Source organism: Megalobrama amblycephala, linkage group LG2, assembly GCF_018812025.1.
Source record: "Megalobrama amblycephala isolate DHTTF-2021 linkage group LG2, ASM1881202v1, whole genome shotgun sequence".
Classification (NCBI taxonomy): Eukaryota; Metazoa; Chordata; class Actinopteri; order Cypriniformes; family Xenocyprididae; genus Megalobrama; species Megalobrama amblycephala.
The window spans coordinates 22,100,569-22,118,430 of record NC_063045.1 but is presented as its reverse complement, the minus strand read 5'-3'; the positions used below and the strand labels follow the sequence as shown (position 1 = coordinate 22,118,430).

The following is a 17,862-nucleotide window of genomic DNA, read 5'->3' as shown; positions in this document are numbered from 1 at the left end:
TCATTAACACACCTGTCTGAACGCACCCGAACTAAAGAAGCCCCGCCCACTCGATCATTGAGTCATCAGTCACTATGCAGAACTACTGGATTGTGTTATTATTCTGTTAAAGACGACTGAAGCCATCATGAAGTCGTGTAGAGATTACGGAGCTAAAAACTATTTTTCGGGGTCTGCAAAATTATCACCCCATTCGTTGAAGTCGCTACCTGAATTTGGTACAACACCTGATCGCAAGAAAAAGGGTACGATACAAGAGAGCACTGGACAGAAATATAACCTCCCAGATGTTGTACAGGTGTAATAACGTTCACGTGATCAGACTGATGAACGCGTCTCACCTGTTTGGATGGAGATTTGGACACTCAACAAACTACAACACTGGAAAGTACTCAAATACTATAATAAAATGTGAAATGTGTCTTTTGTTAAGTTGGATTGATGACAGATTTAACTAGTCGTTACCTCTCTAGCTCTGCTTAACATCACAGTGAGCTCCCTCACACAGACAGCACAGTTGAGGAGCAGGAGATCTGACAGTGTTTAAAGGGGTGGCTCAGTGTTTTTTTTCTAGGCTTGATTGTGTCTTTGGGGCACAGTTTAACATGTCTTAATGCTTTTTTGAAAACACTGTATTTTTCATATATTTTACCTTTATTCTACACCTCTGTTTCCACTGTCATATGAATGGCTCGTTTGACTTCCTGCTTCTATGAAGCCACTCCCTCCGAAATACGCAGGCTGTGTCCGAAAACCTAGGTAGCTGTCTTGCTGCCTCGCTGTCTTATAAGAGAATGACTTGTACGGCAGCATTTGTGCATGAAGGCACCTCACGAAACTGATTTCAGACAGACTTCTGAGGCAGTGTAACAGTTTAATGATCTACAGCAATATAGCGCGAGATTTGGTGAGAACTAAACAAATAATTAATTATTACAGTAGTAACTTCTTGATAGAAATGATATTAAAATTTAATTATGTTGGTCAAAATCGTACATTTATTCACAAACTGTGTCAGGGTGGGTGGGTGGTGGAAGGAGTGAGGACTCAATTGCAGGAAGAAAGAGGGCTTTTATTAATAATGAAATAAAACAAAAAACACAACAAAAACAACCCCGAGGGGGGAAAACAGACCAGAACTAAAACTTGACTTGACTGACTTGACAGGGACTTGACGACACCCAAGGAGAAATACGACAACGAACCAGCACAGGACTGCAAACACAAGGAGAATAAATAGGAGAGCAAACAAGGCAGGTAATGAGGGGAGGACAGGTGGGGCAAATCAACCAATAATGAGGTAACAAGGTGGGCGGGGTCAAGACAATAGACATGAGAGCACATGGCACAAAGAAATACATGACAAGCCATGTGCTCACACCAAACAAAACAAAGACACAAGCACATGGCCAATGAAGAAAAATCACAAGCCATGTGCTTACACAAGACGAGACATGAACACGTGACTATGAAAACTCATAAGCCACGTGTTCACACAAAACAAGACAACATGGAAGCACGCAGCCCGTGAAACACAGACTGCGTGCTAACACAACACAAGACAAAAACACAACATGAAAGCACGCGGCAGGTGGAAATCACCGCGTGCTACACAAAACATGAGACAAGAGCGCACGGCAAGTGAAAGTACACACAAACCGTGCGCTCACAATAAAGACAGGACTGGGAGCGCGAGTGTCCGAATCCCGACACAAAACCGAAACCAAACTAGACACGAGTGCCGGGATCCGAACGCCACGCTCCCAACATGAAACAAGGCACGCAGACAAGAGAGCGCACAGCCCCGAGAACACTCGAGACCGTACGCTCACACAAAAACACAACAAGAACGGGAGTGTCAGAGCTCTGTCACAAAACCAAGAAATAAACTAGACCGAAGTGACAGAACCCTGACAAACTGAGCAGCAAACGCAACTTTCGGACGCCATCTTTATTTTTCTAACTCAACTGTCAGAGAATGGAGGGCACAGGATTGTGGGATATCAAAGGGAGCGAAGGATACATCTTTGCTTCCTTCAAAACTCGATCAGATGAAGGTATCTCATGAGACAGGAAGTGAAGCTAACATTGGATTCAGACGTGCCTTGATGCCTTGAAATGTGTCCTCAGAAGGCAGCATTTTCCAGTTTTCGGACACAGCCGCAATGTGATCAGATTGGTCAGCAGGTTGGTAGCTGGCCCAGTGTATCGTGATTCGCTGAAGCGCCCGGAAACGCCACATCCCCTACCATTCTTTATAAGTGCTTCAGTGGAAATGTAAATAATGATGTCTATATTGCTGTATCAAATTGAGCCGAATCAGACCCAGATGAAGAGGAAAAAGCAGAACCTCTGCAATCGTGGCTTTTAAATGACGTTTATGAATGGTATTTCATTTAGTATTTGTGTCAAAGTGTTTAGATATGCTGTCACTGCTGTTTGTTAGCTTTCAATATCCAGTTTTATCCTGATTAAAGCTTTACTGTAGCCGAATACATGACTGAGTAGTCGCATTTTTGTAAAGGTAGCGTTTAATTTATAGCATGAACAACTGTTTGTCTATGAACAGAGACGTTTGTTGGTGTTTGTTGCACTAGAATTTAGCTAACTGGCTAGCAAAAACTAGTTGCTCTTTGTATATGTCCTTGATGCATTAAAAATAGCAACAGAACTATAACATTACGTTTAAAAGACATGTACAAACAATAAAACGTACTGACAGTTTGAAGCCAATAAACAGCAGCTTCTGCTTTTAACCCTTTCGCACGTAAGTTTAAAATATTTTGTCTGACCCCCCAGCGTGAGTTTTTTTAAGGCGACCGTTATTTAGAACGTATCACTTTATGGTTTCCATGGTGACGCGTCATTGCTTGTTACGTGACACACTGCAGCACTGTATGAATGATGATCTGCTTTCCTTTTTTATTCAAAATATTCACAAATTTGTTAACTATAACATGAAATATCTAATATTCCGATTGCCAAATATGTGCAAGTGGATGTGTTTTGCTGTTTAAACACCTTTATAACGAGCCATATGAGCGATGGGCGCCGCCATGTTAGTTTGCGCCGCACAGAGAATCGGATCTGTTGGATTTACAACACGTTAATTTATCCACTTCTCCTGAAATACATGAAAGTAAGTGAGTCGGTGAACTGGGGAAGAATAGAGTAAGCTTTAAAGTTACTTTCACAATGTGTATCTGATATGAATAAAAGGTGTCGTCTAATTATAATGGAAATGGTTGTTATTTCCGCTCCTATAGACATCATTGTGTATTTTACAAACTCTATATATATTGTTTTGTTAGTACCCATGTGTATTTAAATGTCTGAAACGTAAAATAAACATTATTTGGTTAAAAACACTGCATATATGTAATATATGAAAAGCGCTGCGCGCGTCCGTCTCTGGTTTAGCGCCGTTTAAAGCTCGCACGCACATTTGAATTTGGCAGTTGATCTTGTGATGCACTGAACGTTCTAATCACACCGGTGTGATCGTATGCTCCTGGGGCCAGCCAAGACTGATCACACCGGTGTGATCGTACGCGTCAAAGGCAGTGGGAACTGCTTCTTTCAGTAAAAGCCTTTGTGCAAATCCAGCATTGAACTTGTGTAGATTCTGAAGGCTTCTTCAGCGCGGCATCCAGTGTAGAAAATATCACTGATTATAATGGGTTCTATTATCGTTTGACGCGTCCGGTGTACACAACTCTTCTGCGCCACATGGCTTCGCCCACTTTGTTGCGTGTTCCCGGGGGCGTATTTTGCAGGGTTTATAATGTCACCAACCCGGGAAGAAGCTTGTTGTAGTCCAAACTGTTTTTTTTCTAGGCATTAATCTGCCATAACTTTAAAAGACAATATCTCAGTTTGCATTAAACCTTCAGCGCTGTAAATTGCAGATACTGTTTATGCTCAAGCAGCAACATTACACACTAACTAAAGTTAAAAAAAAGTGAAATCGCATTGAACCACCCCTTTAAGATGAGAAACAGCATCTGTGATCCACTTAAGCCACGCACACACTTAACGATTGTAAGGCCGATTATGAATGTAAATTGATACTTATGACTGATCGCGCTCAAACGCGTCCAGTCAGAGCCAGTTGCGTTCAGTCTGCGATTACAGTCGGTGTTCAAATTCCATGTGTGTGTATATAAATCGGCTCCCGTCGAAGGAAACAATCGGTATGTGTGTTCAGTTCAGTCTTAGAATGTTTCAGCTAATCGTTAGGTGTGTCCCCGGCTTTACACCTTCAGAGACTCTCACTAAATACATCACAACACATGCTGAACAACCAGAAACATCAGTCAGCTTTATTCTACAGCGCTTTATTCAGTACAGTCTGATTCAAAGCAGCTTCACTGTAATCAACAGGACAATAACAGTGATAATCTTACAAAGAATCAAAAGTTTGTACTATTTTCTGTTTATTTTGATAAATAAAAGAATTAATTTTTGTTCAGTAAATATACTGTCATTTAAATAGGCCTATGTTAATATAAAAATATATTTTAAAAATAGAGAAGTAAAATTATTTTTAAGTAATAATTTTGTAAGCATTGAAGGAGATCCCATAATATTAATATACTGTAGATTTACAGTAGTAACAATAAATTATATTTTATTATGATATGATTAATATCAGATTTTGAAATATGATTGTTTCATTACAAATATGGGTATTATCTCTAAGTTGGATACTCAATATGATAAATTATATTTGCTATGTGAATCTGACCATTTACCCAGCTAATCATTATCATGTTAATTATTGTGCCTTTTGCCCGACATCAGTGATGCTTTTTACCGCAAATACCATACTTTTACATATTCTTCGTTATTGAAAACTGTTGCTTTTGTTTCGACCCGTTTTAGTCTAGGGGTTGGACTGATCAGTAACAAAGAAATTAAAGTAATAAAGGATTTAAATTAACGGAAATTCCTCCTCTCCTGTCCCAGCTCACAAGAATCACAGCGTTTTGAAACAAACTCTTTTCTTTATTCTCTTTTCACAAATCAACGATGAACAGAAGCATTTGCTTGGAAGGGGGACAAAGGCCAAAACAACAAACAAAAGGGAATCTACCTAAGGGTTTGGCTTACCTAACAAATGAAATATAAACAAAAGTACAACAAACTTCCCTAACTCCCCAACTAAAGAATAAACAGGAGAAAACAAATTGAACAAAGTAAAAGTGGCGCTCCCCCGACCTACAGCTTTGCATATAATAAAGGGGTTATAGAAACAAGCGTTATAAACAAGAGTAGAGTTAAATAATGAGATAAAGCAATTCTTACTGGGTATTGTTTGGAGTCTCCGCCACACAATTAGGAGATAGCAGTTCACTCGCATTGACAACAGTAGTTACACCATTACATAGTTAGTAATCGTCTGGGGCAGGGGACAAAGGACAGGACACGCGTGGAGCACACGACGTCGACAACACAGCTCCACTCGCTCACAACGCTCGACGCTTTGGCGCACGACGCTACCATAGCGTCCTTTCTTCTGGCTTTTAAAAGCTTCCGCTCTTTCACATGATTTGCCGCAGCCGGTCACTCAATCAAGCAGCGCTGCAGAGAGGGAGAGACGGAGAGAGAGCGAGAGAAAGAGCGAAAGACTGTGCACAACACATAATACATTACAAAATATGTATACAAAACATAACACAGTAATACGTCTATGACGTAACAATACATACACAAAACAAATACGTTCATGACGTAACACTTTAATTACCTAGAACAAAACAGAAAATCATTAAAAAGACCTTTGTCTGAAAATACAAACATTAATTAAATGGATATTAGATCAAACTGCCTCAGAATCAACTTTACATTGCTGCCCGCGATCGCGTCAAAGGTCAGACAAATTTACACATGCTTTCGAAAAGCGATATTTAGGAAGGTGCTGCGGCAAGTTTTGTGTTTTGTGCCATCTAGTGGTTTAGAGGAAAATAAAATCAAAGGCACCTTTTGCCCCGTTGTACCCTACTGCCTGACTGCATTGTGTCAAGTGTAAAGTTTGGTGGAGGGGGATTATGGGGTTGTTTTTCAGGGGTTGGGCTTGGACCCTTAGTTCCAGTGAAAGGAACTCTTAATGCTTCAGCATATCAAGACATTTTGGACAATTTCTTGCTCCCAACTTTGTGGGAAAAGTTTGGGGATGGTCCCTTCCTGTTCCAACATGACTGCACCAATGCACAAAGCAAGGTCCATAAAGACATGGATGAGTGAGTTTGGTGTGGAGGAACTTGACCGGCCTGCACAGAGTCCTGACCTCAACCCAACAGAACACCTTTGGGATGAATTAGAGCAGAGACAGCTGGCCTTCTCGCCAACATCACTGCCTGACCTCACAAATGCGCTTATAGAAGAATATGAAGAAAAGAAAACTAAAATGGAAAGAGATTATGAACGACAGGTGCGAGAGAGAAAAAAAGAGTGTGAGAGAAGAGAACGAGAAGATGAAATAAGAGAAGAAGAGAGAAACAGATGGAAGAAAAAGATTAAAGATCTGAATTGAGAGAGAAAGATAAGAGAAACAGAGGAGAGGGAGAGAAAAGTAAGAGAAGAGAAAGAGAGAGATGAAATGAAACAGAGGAAATAGAGGAGATGAAGAAGAAACATGAAGATGAAGCCAGAAAACAAGCAGAAGAGTTTAATGAGTCAACAGAAAGAAAACTGCATGTTCTGGAGCTCACAGAGATGATGAAAGAGTGTCAAGATGAAAAACTGAAAAATAACCAGACTGTGTCATTCACTGATCCTGAAGTTTTACTCTTATCATTTTTGTTTAATGGGAGACGATTTGATTGGGATTGTCTGGAAAAAAGAAAAAGTTCAAAATATTGTAAAATCTCTTTCTGACTGTCTGATTTTAACACTAAATTTTTTGCCCACAATAGTGTTATTTAATTATTCTGATCCTGTTCTGATGTACAATATCATGTGATGGACTGACCATCATTCAGTGTTTCAAATACTGCAACATTATTTTCCTCCATTTTCTCCACGTTCATTACACTGACAACAGACATTGTGTTTCATTTTGATCACTTTAATAAATTCAGCTTAGTTTCAGCATCCTTTATTGTGTTTTTTTTTTTCTTAATGAGGGACAAGAAATAGACCTTATGATAAAAACTACCATAAATGCACAAATATTTGATTCATTATTATTCATTATTTCTTAAAATCTAAGTAAACTTTAAAAAAAAAAAAACTTTTACACTCCACAGGTGTTCCCCAGATGAGTTTTGATTCCTCTCAGGGTTTCTTTCTATTAATATTTTAATAAGTATATTGTTTATGTATCAGGTATATTATTTGGTACCTGAACTAACGTGAGACAGGCGGGAAGAGTCGTTGTGAAGACGAAAAGCATTTGTGAAAATGGTAGGTCAACTTTAAAACGCATGTAATCACTTTTTTGTTTTGTACCAATGTTGTTTGCAGCTTCAAGGTATAAATACTTTTGGTGCTGGCGCTCATTTCCCAGCTAAGCCGTGCTGACAGCATTTTTTTCCTGCAGCGGCGCTGGCAGACGGGCTGAACCATCGTGAGACGGGGGGAAGAGTCGTCGCAATAAAGAAGACCCTTTTCTTTATGGCATGTGGTTTTAAGATGTAAGATGATATGTATTCACTGGTTATTGTTGTATACTGCTACTAATTAAGTACTTTAATGCTTCAAACTTTATTTTTATATTTCCAATATTTATTTTCCACTGGCACAATGTGTTAATGTGATTTTAGTGGTATGAATTTAATTGTATATTGTTAATTAATGAAATATGCTGGTAATTTTCTGTATTGAAGTTCAGAAATGTAAAAGATGAAACCTAAATAAAGTTGATCTGAAGCAATAATTTGTGTTATTGAATATATAACAGTAAACTTGAAATTAATAAAAATTAACTGTGAAAATAACTACAGTAGTTTTAGGCATACTGTAAAATTGACAATAAACATTTTACAGTGTTGTCTGATATGTATTTAATTCTCTTTTTCTCATTTAAATCATGGCTTGAATGAAATCTGTGTAAAATGTATCATATTCCATTTAATAGAAATCATGTCTAAACGGTACTCTCTGCCGAGACGGGCAATTCCAGAGGCCGGAGGTAACACTCAGTTTTGTGATTGGGACAGAGAAAAAACCACGTTTGGATATCTGGAGTGAGAACTATTAATGTATTAAATTAGAGATCTGAGATAGATTTGATGGGAATGGATCTGGGAATCAAAGTGTTGCTGCTGGCATTTTATTTCTACTCCTTTCACATCTTTGGATAAAATTTGTTTACCTTAATAAAGTAGCCTAATCTGGAACAGATACTGCTAAATATGTGACCGATTGAATAATAAGGATGGTGTACAGGGTGAGGCAGTGGATTCGTTGATCTTGCATTCAAGAATTGTGGGTAATGATCTTAATAATAATAAAATCTGCCGGTGAGACGGGAACTTCCGGTGAGACGGGAACGCTGGCGCGTCTTGGCTGCCGCTCCTCTCAACCTACACTTGTTTTATCGTTGTTTTATCTCTGCAAATCACAGTTGTGGCTTTTTGGAACTTTGGAAAGTGCATGGGTTTCCCCCGCACCTACGCGATGCTGTACGGCGTTTTAACCCTTGGATTATTGGTTTTATCACAGAGCTATAACCGCCGGATCATTGGATTGTTTACAGATTGTGCATCCTACGGCTGGGTTCAAGACGCTCTGGGCAACAACTCTCTGGTTTCCATGGCTGTAAGGTACACTGCTTGTAATCTGCTGAACTTAAAGAGAAACTATTATCTGCCTAACGACATATACGAACTGTGCCGTAATGTCGGTGTTTTGCGACCCCCGCGCTATATTCATCGTGCGTCAAAGCGCAGATTTTCTCCTTCTTCAGTGGATAACATATGTGTGCCGGCATACCAGCGTTCAGTATTTCGAATGGTGAGTGCGGGCGCAGACTTAAATAACTTGTCAGCGCTGCCTCGCATAGAGCTGTCTTCACTAGCCTCTACACTAACAGACTTTTCATCGGATAACAGCGGTGTGTCGTCATCTCAGCGCAATGTTCAACGAGCACTGTGTGCTGACAAATTGCCGCGACCTCAACGTACTGAGAAGTCGTCGCAATTTTCTACTATCCCGCGTGTGGTGAAATCTGCGCTTTTTAACGCGCGTTCTGTGAACAATAAATCCCTCATCTTATCTGACATTATCATTGAAAAAGGACTTGACTTGGTGTGCCTTACAGAAACTTGGCACAACCAGTCAGATGGTCTTCTGTTTAATGAACTTACACCTACTGGCTATGGGTTATTTGATTCCCCTCGCTCGTCTGGTAGGGGAGGGGTATTATTGTTTTATTTAAACAAGATATAGTATTTAGGCCAGTAGTTATCCCCCAGTTTAAATCTTTTGAGTGTCTGGCTTTGAGTATCTCTGCACCCAGTTTCGATTTATAATTGTCAATTATAAATCCAATTGCCACGGTTTATAGACCACCTAAGCCTAATGCTGCCTTCTTATCTGAATTTGCTGACTTGTTGTCAATGTTGTGCCTTAAGTTTGAGAAAACTCTTATCCTAGGGGATTTCAATATTCATGTGGACAAAAAAGACTCTGCTATGACAAAGGACTTCCTGTCTTTACTGGAGTGTTTTGACCTTAAACAGCTGGTGGACTTCTCTACTCACAACAAGGGCCACACCCTAGATCTAGTTATTTCTAGTGGATCATTTTTGTCCCAGCCTTACACCGTTGACCTAGGTCTGTCTGACCATTTTGCTGTCCTTTTTAATATATTGGGATTTTCCAATTCCATCTCTACATCCCGTACTATAATGTATCGGAATTGGAAATCAATTGATCTCCAGGATTTTTCTGCTTTTATTGAGTCCTCTTTAATGTGTTTCTCTTTTACTGACCCTTTGGAGGACAAAGTCTCGCTGTTAAACTCAGTTCTTTTGTCTGGTTTAGATTCATTTGCACCTATGAAATCTCGTTCTGTTTCATATGTTCGCTCTGCCCCTTGGTATAATAATGAGCTGCGTACCAAGAAGGCAATGTGTCGTAAGATGGAGCGAAGGTGGCGTCTCTCTGGTATGAATGTTCATCTTCATGCTTGGAAGGACAACTTAAATGAATGTAAGTCTGAGATTGCTTCTGCTAGGTCCCAGTACTTTTCTCAGATTATTATTAATAACCAGAGCAAACCCAGACAATTGTTTCATGTTATTAACAAACTTTTAAAAGGTGATAATTCCTCCCATACACCCATTGCAGCTGACCTTTGTGATAGGTTTCTTGATTTTTTCAGTTCTAAGATTGAGAAGGCCCGTAGTAGTTTGAGCCGTACTGCTGAGATCGATGACTCTGCTTTCTGTACCCTTCACTTTTCTGGTTCTCCTCTCTCAAACTTCTCTATACTTGATTTAACCTCTCTGGGCAAGGTAGTGTCACAAATGAAGGTTACCACCTCCATAACTGACCCACTTCCTACCTGCTTGTTCAAAGCATGCTTTCCTTGTTTAAGCGATGTGGTGCTGAGCATTGTTAATGACTCTCTTTCCTCAGCGGTTGTACCAGCAGCTTTTAAAATAGCTGCTGTTACTCCGGTACCTAAAAAGCCGAACGTTGATCTTGACAACTTACACAATTATCGTCCGATTTCTAATCTCCCTTTTTTAGCAAAAATTTTGGAACGAACAGTTGCATCTCAGTTGTATGCTCATCTAACAACAAATAATTTATTTGAGCCCTTCCAGTCTGGTTTTCGTAAATTTCACAGCACAGAAACAGCCTTAGTGAAGGTTACTAATGACTTGTTACTTGCTGCGGATTCTGGCTGCCTGTCAATTTTAATCCTTCTCGATCTCAGTGCTGCCTTTGACACTGTTGATCATTCTGTTTTACTCTCTCGTATGGAATCTGTGTTTGGCATCACTGATACTGCTCTTGATTGGTTTAAGTCCTATCTCACCGACCGTAGGCAATTTGTCTCCATGGGTGGGCACAAGTCTAACATTGGCTCAATCAAATTTGGGGTGCCCCAGGGATCTATTTTGAGTCCTATACTCTTTAGTATGTATATTTTTCCCCTTGGTCATCTTTTGCAATCTCTGGGTCTTAAGTATCATTTTTATGCAGATGACACTCAAATTTACATTCACTCAAAACCTGAAGATCACACTGCAGTGGCGTTTCTCGAACATTGCATATCGGAGATTAAAATTTGGATGTCAAAGAATTTTCTCTGCCTTAACAGCGATAAGACAGAGGTTATGCTGCTTGGCTCTATTCACCAAATACGCAAAGCTGGTTCTCCTTCACTCAATGTTGATGGCACTGTTCTCGAGTTTCAAACAAAAATAAAAAACCTGGGGGTGATATTTGATTCTCATCTCACATTTGATCCACATGTACAGAATACCGTTAAAACATCATTTTTTCACCTCCGAAACATCGCAAGGCTTCGTCCTATGCTTTCTTTTAATGTTGCAGAAAAACTGATCAATACCTTTGTTTTTTCGCGCATTGATTATTGCAACGCCCTGCTCGCGGGAGTATCGAAAAATACCCTCAACAAACTCCAATATGTTCAAAACTCAGCTGCCAGAATCCTAACAAGGACAAGAACCAGAGAGCATATCACCCCTATCTTGGAGTCCCTACATTGGCTTCCTGTCAGGTTTCGTGTAGATTTTAAAATTCTCATGTTGACTTATAAGGCCTTACACGACTTAGCCCCACACTATCTATCTGAGCTTTTAACAGTTTATACTCCCAGGCGTGAGCTCCGTTCTTCGGAGTTAGGCCTCCTGACCGTTCCCACGACTCGCATGCGCACGATGGGTGACAGGGCTTTCTCTTCCTATGCTCCAAAACTTTGGAACTCTCTCCCCTGTGATATTAGACATGCAAACTCTCTTAGTGTTTTTAAAGTTTCTCTTAAAACTTATTTTTTTAGACTTGCTTATATGTAATTTGTATTTTTCACTATTTCGTATCTATTTATCTATCTATTTACTATTTTACTATTTATCTATCTTCTTTATTGTGTATTGACTGTTTATTACTTTGTACTATGTGTAAAGCGCTTTGAGAATACCCTTTTAAAGGCGCTATATAAAATAAAGTTTATTATTATTATTATTATTAATATTTGACTTATGGTCTAGACATCTTAAAATTGTGATTCTCTCTTTTAGATGGTTATAAATGTGAAGTTGATGTACTGAATCATTTACATGGGTACAAAACCCTGGTGGCGAATCAAGTGTGATCTTTGGGTTTGCAGTTACATGTACATTGAGCCTATAATGAGCCACGTGAGATTTTAAATCTATACATAAATGTTGATATAAATAAACAATTTATTTATTCATATCATTATGAATGTATTAATAAAGTTTGACACTGGAAAATATTGCTGGTGTTTTTTTTATTTTTAAATGTTTTATGATGTCGGTTTCTGCACATACAAAACTGTAATACAAAAAAATGTAGTTATAAAATCCCACTGTATTTAGATTCATATGAACATATTATTATGCTGCTGAAGTTATTTAGCTGTAGTGGTTGATGAACAGTTTTATAGGCTTTTACCCTGACTGTAATAATGTGTTTTTAACAGCAAACACTCAGAATAAAGTGAGATGATCTGCTGATGATCCTGAATGGCTTGTTTAATGAGTGTTGATAGTTTGAGGATCATCAGCTGCTGAAAAGACTCTTTATTTCATGTCAATAGTTCCTGTTTTCACCTCATTTATTATGCTGATGTCTTCAGATCTGCTGTAAATTGACACTTAAAGGCACAATATGTAATTTTAACCATTAGAGGCCACTTATTCAAACAAAAGCATAGCTTGATGACGCCTTGATTTCATGAAATTATGGGAGGTGTTGTCTTCACGTCTACAGCCGGTGGAAAAGAACCCAATGGGATTCAGGCAGAAGTCATAGTTATGGATGAACTAATGAATAATGATTTATTAACATTACTGTAGTATGAAGCAGGGTGTGGCTGAAAGACATTGGAGTAGAATGAGGAGCTGGGGCGATTGCTAATGAGAGACGAGCGCAGAGCAGTGGAGCTTTTATTATTCCCAGACGATCACTCCCGATTCTTCCAATGTGGAGTAACAAAGCACTGTTTCATCATATTAAATACATCTGTGTGTTTGTTTGTTGTTTTAATGTTGTTGTGTTGAGTTTCATAACATGATTCGCTTTCTGTTGATGAATGTTTCCAAACAGTTGCTCACCTGTCTAATAAAACACAAAATATATTTCACGAGTTTGTTTCCTCATAAAATCTTTAAGCTAATAAGGTTAAGCGTATTTCGCTTGCTGTCCGCTGTGGAGGGGCTCGAGGAAGCAGCTTCAACTCGAGCTTGGATATACCCCCCAGGGACTACTATTGCATGGAAGAGGAGTACGATAGATGAGATGCCTAATTTATGTGGTGGAGTTGGGGAGGTGGAGGGATACCGAAACAACTGATGCCAGAGCAGGGTGAGTAGCTGCTTATATGCTCTGGATCTAATTGAAAGATTAGGGTTCCCTCCTCTTGAGATTATGTTTGAGTTTCACTTATTGAAAGATTAGATGGGTTCACTCCTCCCGAAATTATGTTGTGAACTTCACTTCACGAGTTTGTTTCCTCATATACTTTTTTATTTTATTTTGGCAGATCAGCTCCTCCCACAAAAATCGCATCATCAGTAAAGCTCCTCCCACAACAAGCGCATCATCAGTGAAGCTCCTCCCACATCAGTTCTCCAATAAATGCTGGGATATTCCCATCAGACCAGCATCAGAGCATCAGGAAGAGCTGAAATCTGAAGACTGAGTTTATTAAAGAGGACAGTGAGAACATGAGTGATCCAGAACCCTGCAGAATGAAACACACTGAAGATACTGAAGAACAAAGAGGTTGGTGTTTATTCTTCATTCAAGTTAGAAAGATTCAAGATTTAGATTAATAGAAATGGGATTTTTGTTGTTTTTATCATTAAACCATAAACACCAAACTGTATCAAGTAAATGAACTTTCCAGAATGTCTCACAGGGTTGTAAGCATAACTTAAGCAAAATCTGATTCATAGTTACTGATAAAGTTGATTAGTTTCTTGTCCTCCCATCATGCTGTAGAAAGAGCCCAAACGATGTCACTTCCTGTGTGTCACAATTTAAGAAATGAGAAATGCCCATTTTCCTTAAAATGAGGAAAATCATGTCATGTTTAACAGGATTACACAGGTTAAATATCTAAGAGTTGGTGTCAAAATATGAAAGTATCATATATTTTAATGAAAATATCACATTAGAAAAGTGAGATTTGTCTATAATGTTTTAAAAATAATAAATGGAAGATCAGTGTACCTCATTCATGGAAACTTTCAGGCATGTATAATTCATTTATATTAGCATTAAAGTGTTCGTAATATTTTATAGCAGCTGTCTGCTTTGTTACGTCAGGGTTCACTTTTATGTCCTTTCACTTCATATTTCTCTCTTTAATTTATTTGAATTATTTTGATGTACTGAAAAGGACATCAAACATTGAGGACATTTTCTCTTTTTTTTCTTCCATTTTTAGATATGATTGAAGAGGAGGAGGAGAGTGAAGAACTGAGTGAAGTGGAGGAGAAACATCATGTCAAACCTGGAGAAAAACCTTTGAGTCGCTCAAAGACTAAAAATACATTTTTAAAGAAAAGAAGAGCCAAGAAATCTTTCACCTGCACTCAATGTGGAAAGAGTTTCACAGCCAAACAAAGTCTTGAGAGTCACATGAGAATCCACACTGGAGAAAAGCCGTTCACATGTGATCAGTGTGGGACGAGTTTCAAACAAAAAATACATCTTAATCAACACATGAAAATCCACACTGGAGAAAAGCCATTTAAGTGTGATCAATGTGGGAAAGGTTTTACACGAAAAAATCATCTTAATCAACACATGAAAATCCACACTGGAGAAAGGCCATTTGCATGTGATCAATGTGGAAAGAGTTTCAGTCAATCAGCACAACTTAAGAGTCACATGAGAGTTCACACTGGAGTGAAGCCGTTCGCATGTGATCAGTGCAGCAAAACATTTATTACCTCATCAAACCTGAAGAAACACCTGACTGTTCATATGAAGGAGAAGCCACATTCATGTTCTGTGTGTAGAAAGAGTTTTTCACTGCTGAAATATTTACATGTGCATCAGAAAATACATACTGGTGTGAAAGAGTACATGTGCTTTGAGTGTGAGAAGACTTTTACTACAGGGAGCGAATTAAAAAAACACCAGAGGATCCACACTGGAGAAAAACCATACAAGTGTTCACACTGTGACAAGAGATTCAGTCTGTCACATCATCTGAAAACACATGAGACGATTCACACTGGAGAAAAACCTTACAAGTGTTCACACTGTGACAAGAGATTCAGTCAGTCATCATCTCTGAAAACACACGAGAGGATTCACACTGGAGAGAAGCCGCACACATGTGATCAGTGCGGAAAGAGTTTCACTATTAAAAGTATATGAAGATACACATGAAGATCCATGCAGTAGAGAAACCACATCACCACAGTCTGAAATCACAGTAAGTAGTTCATCTTTATATGCTGAGAAACAAAGTTAGTTTCCTAAGAGCTGTAGCGAATTCGTACAGGTATTTAATTAATTTATGGGTGAAATATATGAATATAATAAATCATAAAGCTTTATGATTAATTATGATACAATATCCCAGGAGGGAATTGTGCATATATACTGTAAATTAACTACAACAAATTATAATTAATTACATATATGATCAGTTCTAGTTCTTTAATAGTTGTTTAGAGACTGTTATAAAAGGAATGTTATTCTCTGGCCACGAAAACAAATTCCTATTATAGAAATCAAAGTGTAAAGGAATGGTTCCGGATCGAAACGAAGAAGTGGTTTTTGTTGAATGAGTGGAAGAGCAATCAAGCATGGACATAATGTGTTTAATTTATAAAATTGATAATACAAAAGTTATACGGTTAAATAGACACAAGTACTACAAATATATATACAGTATAAAATGAAAGTAAAGTCAAGGAAACAGAGGTGATCAAAAGAGTGGCAAATTGGAGTGTACTTTCTTCATAGTCCCATTAAAAATAGAAGCATTTTAAAAAGAAGCAATTAAAAAAGATGCATTTTACAATAATGTGACATACATTGGTGAATAAGGCAGACAAGGAGCTTTACGAAGAGTCCAAACTTGACAGGTGCCCAACAGCATTTAAGGAAGATACACTTTATATTCTTAATATTATCGCTTAACATGAAAATTAACCCACTATAGTCATTTCTAAACTTCTACACTAGGAATACATAAATGCAGCTTGAACTACAACGGCGGATACATTCATATTTGCTTGTACAATCATATTTGTGCATACAAACTTCATGCGTGCCTGTGTGCGTGGGTGCGTGCATGTATTTTCGCTTTTATTGCTGTTTGGTATGCTGCGCCTGGCTCGTAGTAATCCGATCCAAGGTGGCCGCAGCCCCTTTGAAGTCGCAAGGGAAATGTTCAGGAATCTATCGAAATAGTCATAAAAAGGGTCTTGTGATCCATTAGTGTCTGCCAGGCCGGAGCCAATGTGAGATTTACAAACCAAAGTTCACTGAATTGAGGCTAAAACACAGTTTATGGTGGGATCTGCTCATTTTTTAAAATGTGCAGACCCTACAGCCTCATTGAGCGACAAGGACAGTCTGGTTTAGAAATGTGTTTTTCACTGCTGTAAATCGACACGATTGGTGAGCACATGATTAAAATATAATCAGATTGGTTGTTGTTTTCATGATCAATTTTATCAGTTAGTTCCTGCTGCCCCAGTTAATGTAAGTTTTAAGATTGGTGTTTATTTATGATTCCTCATTCATTCATTCATCATGACACTGAAGAACTATAATCTTTTCTTCAGAGAATATTTCTACTATTTTCTTTGTCCTTCAAAGAAATGGACCAATAAGATATAAACTTTGAGCTGCTGCAGAGACACTTCTGAGAGCATTTGATGGCACCAGTGAAACCAGCATTAAAGATTGAATGTACTTCAATTCAAACATCAGCATTTCATGAACACTGTAAACTACAAGTAAACCATGATTAACAAATTGTTTGTGAGAAATAGTCCATCAAAAGTCACACTTTTGCCATGTGACACATTTTCATTTATGGTTTGACAGATGCTTTTCTGATAGTGATGTGTCGTTCTTGAACGATTCGTTCATTTTGAACGAATCTTTAATGTGACTCGGGAAGAATGAGTCGTCTCGGGGGGTGATTCGTTCAGTCGCGCATGTGCAATATTCTACAGGTTCTGTACTGCTAGTAGTAGTTCACCTGATGATTCAATTGATTAGTTCATTTCATGAGTCTTTCGGGTTTTGAGTCGTTCCTTAATCACGTGACAGACCCATACACTAAACCAATGCATTCTGAGCCGGAAAGAGAATTGATTAGTTCATTTTATGAGTCTTTCGGGTTTTTGAGTCCTTCCTTAATCACGTGACAGACCCATACACTAAACCAATGCATTCTGAGCCGGAAAGAGAATTGATTAGTTCATTTTATGAGTCTTTCGGGTTTTTGAGTCCTTCCTTAATCACGTGACAGACCCATACGCTATGCTGTGTGACCCAAGCACATTATATTTATTAGTAAATAACGTTAACTCTCCAGTTTTGTTTGAGTTTGTGTTACAACTGTTAAAGCTGAAGTTATCATAACCTTGATGTTTTAAACTAACATTAATAATTCAAATTCAAAATGTTATTTGCTTTTAATTTATGTCATTATGTCCT

The 17,862-nt window shown here is 38.4% G+C and overlaps 1 protein-coding gene across 1 annotated transcript; it reads left to right on the top strand.

Moving 5' to 3' along the window:
• The first annotated feature begins 14,355 nt into the window (after positions 1-14,355).
• Positions 14,356-15,586, top strand: LOC125262846 (zinc finger protein 239-like). Its single transcript, XM_048181703.1, has one exon. It carries the CDS (start codon positions 14,620-14,622, stop codon positions 15,556-15,558), a length of 939 nt encoding a protein of 312 aa, XP_048037660.1. The 5' UTR covers positions 14,356-14,619; the 3' UTR covers positions 15,559-15,586.
• The last annotated feature ends 2,276 nt before the right edge of the window (positions 15,587-17,862 follow it).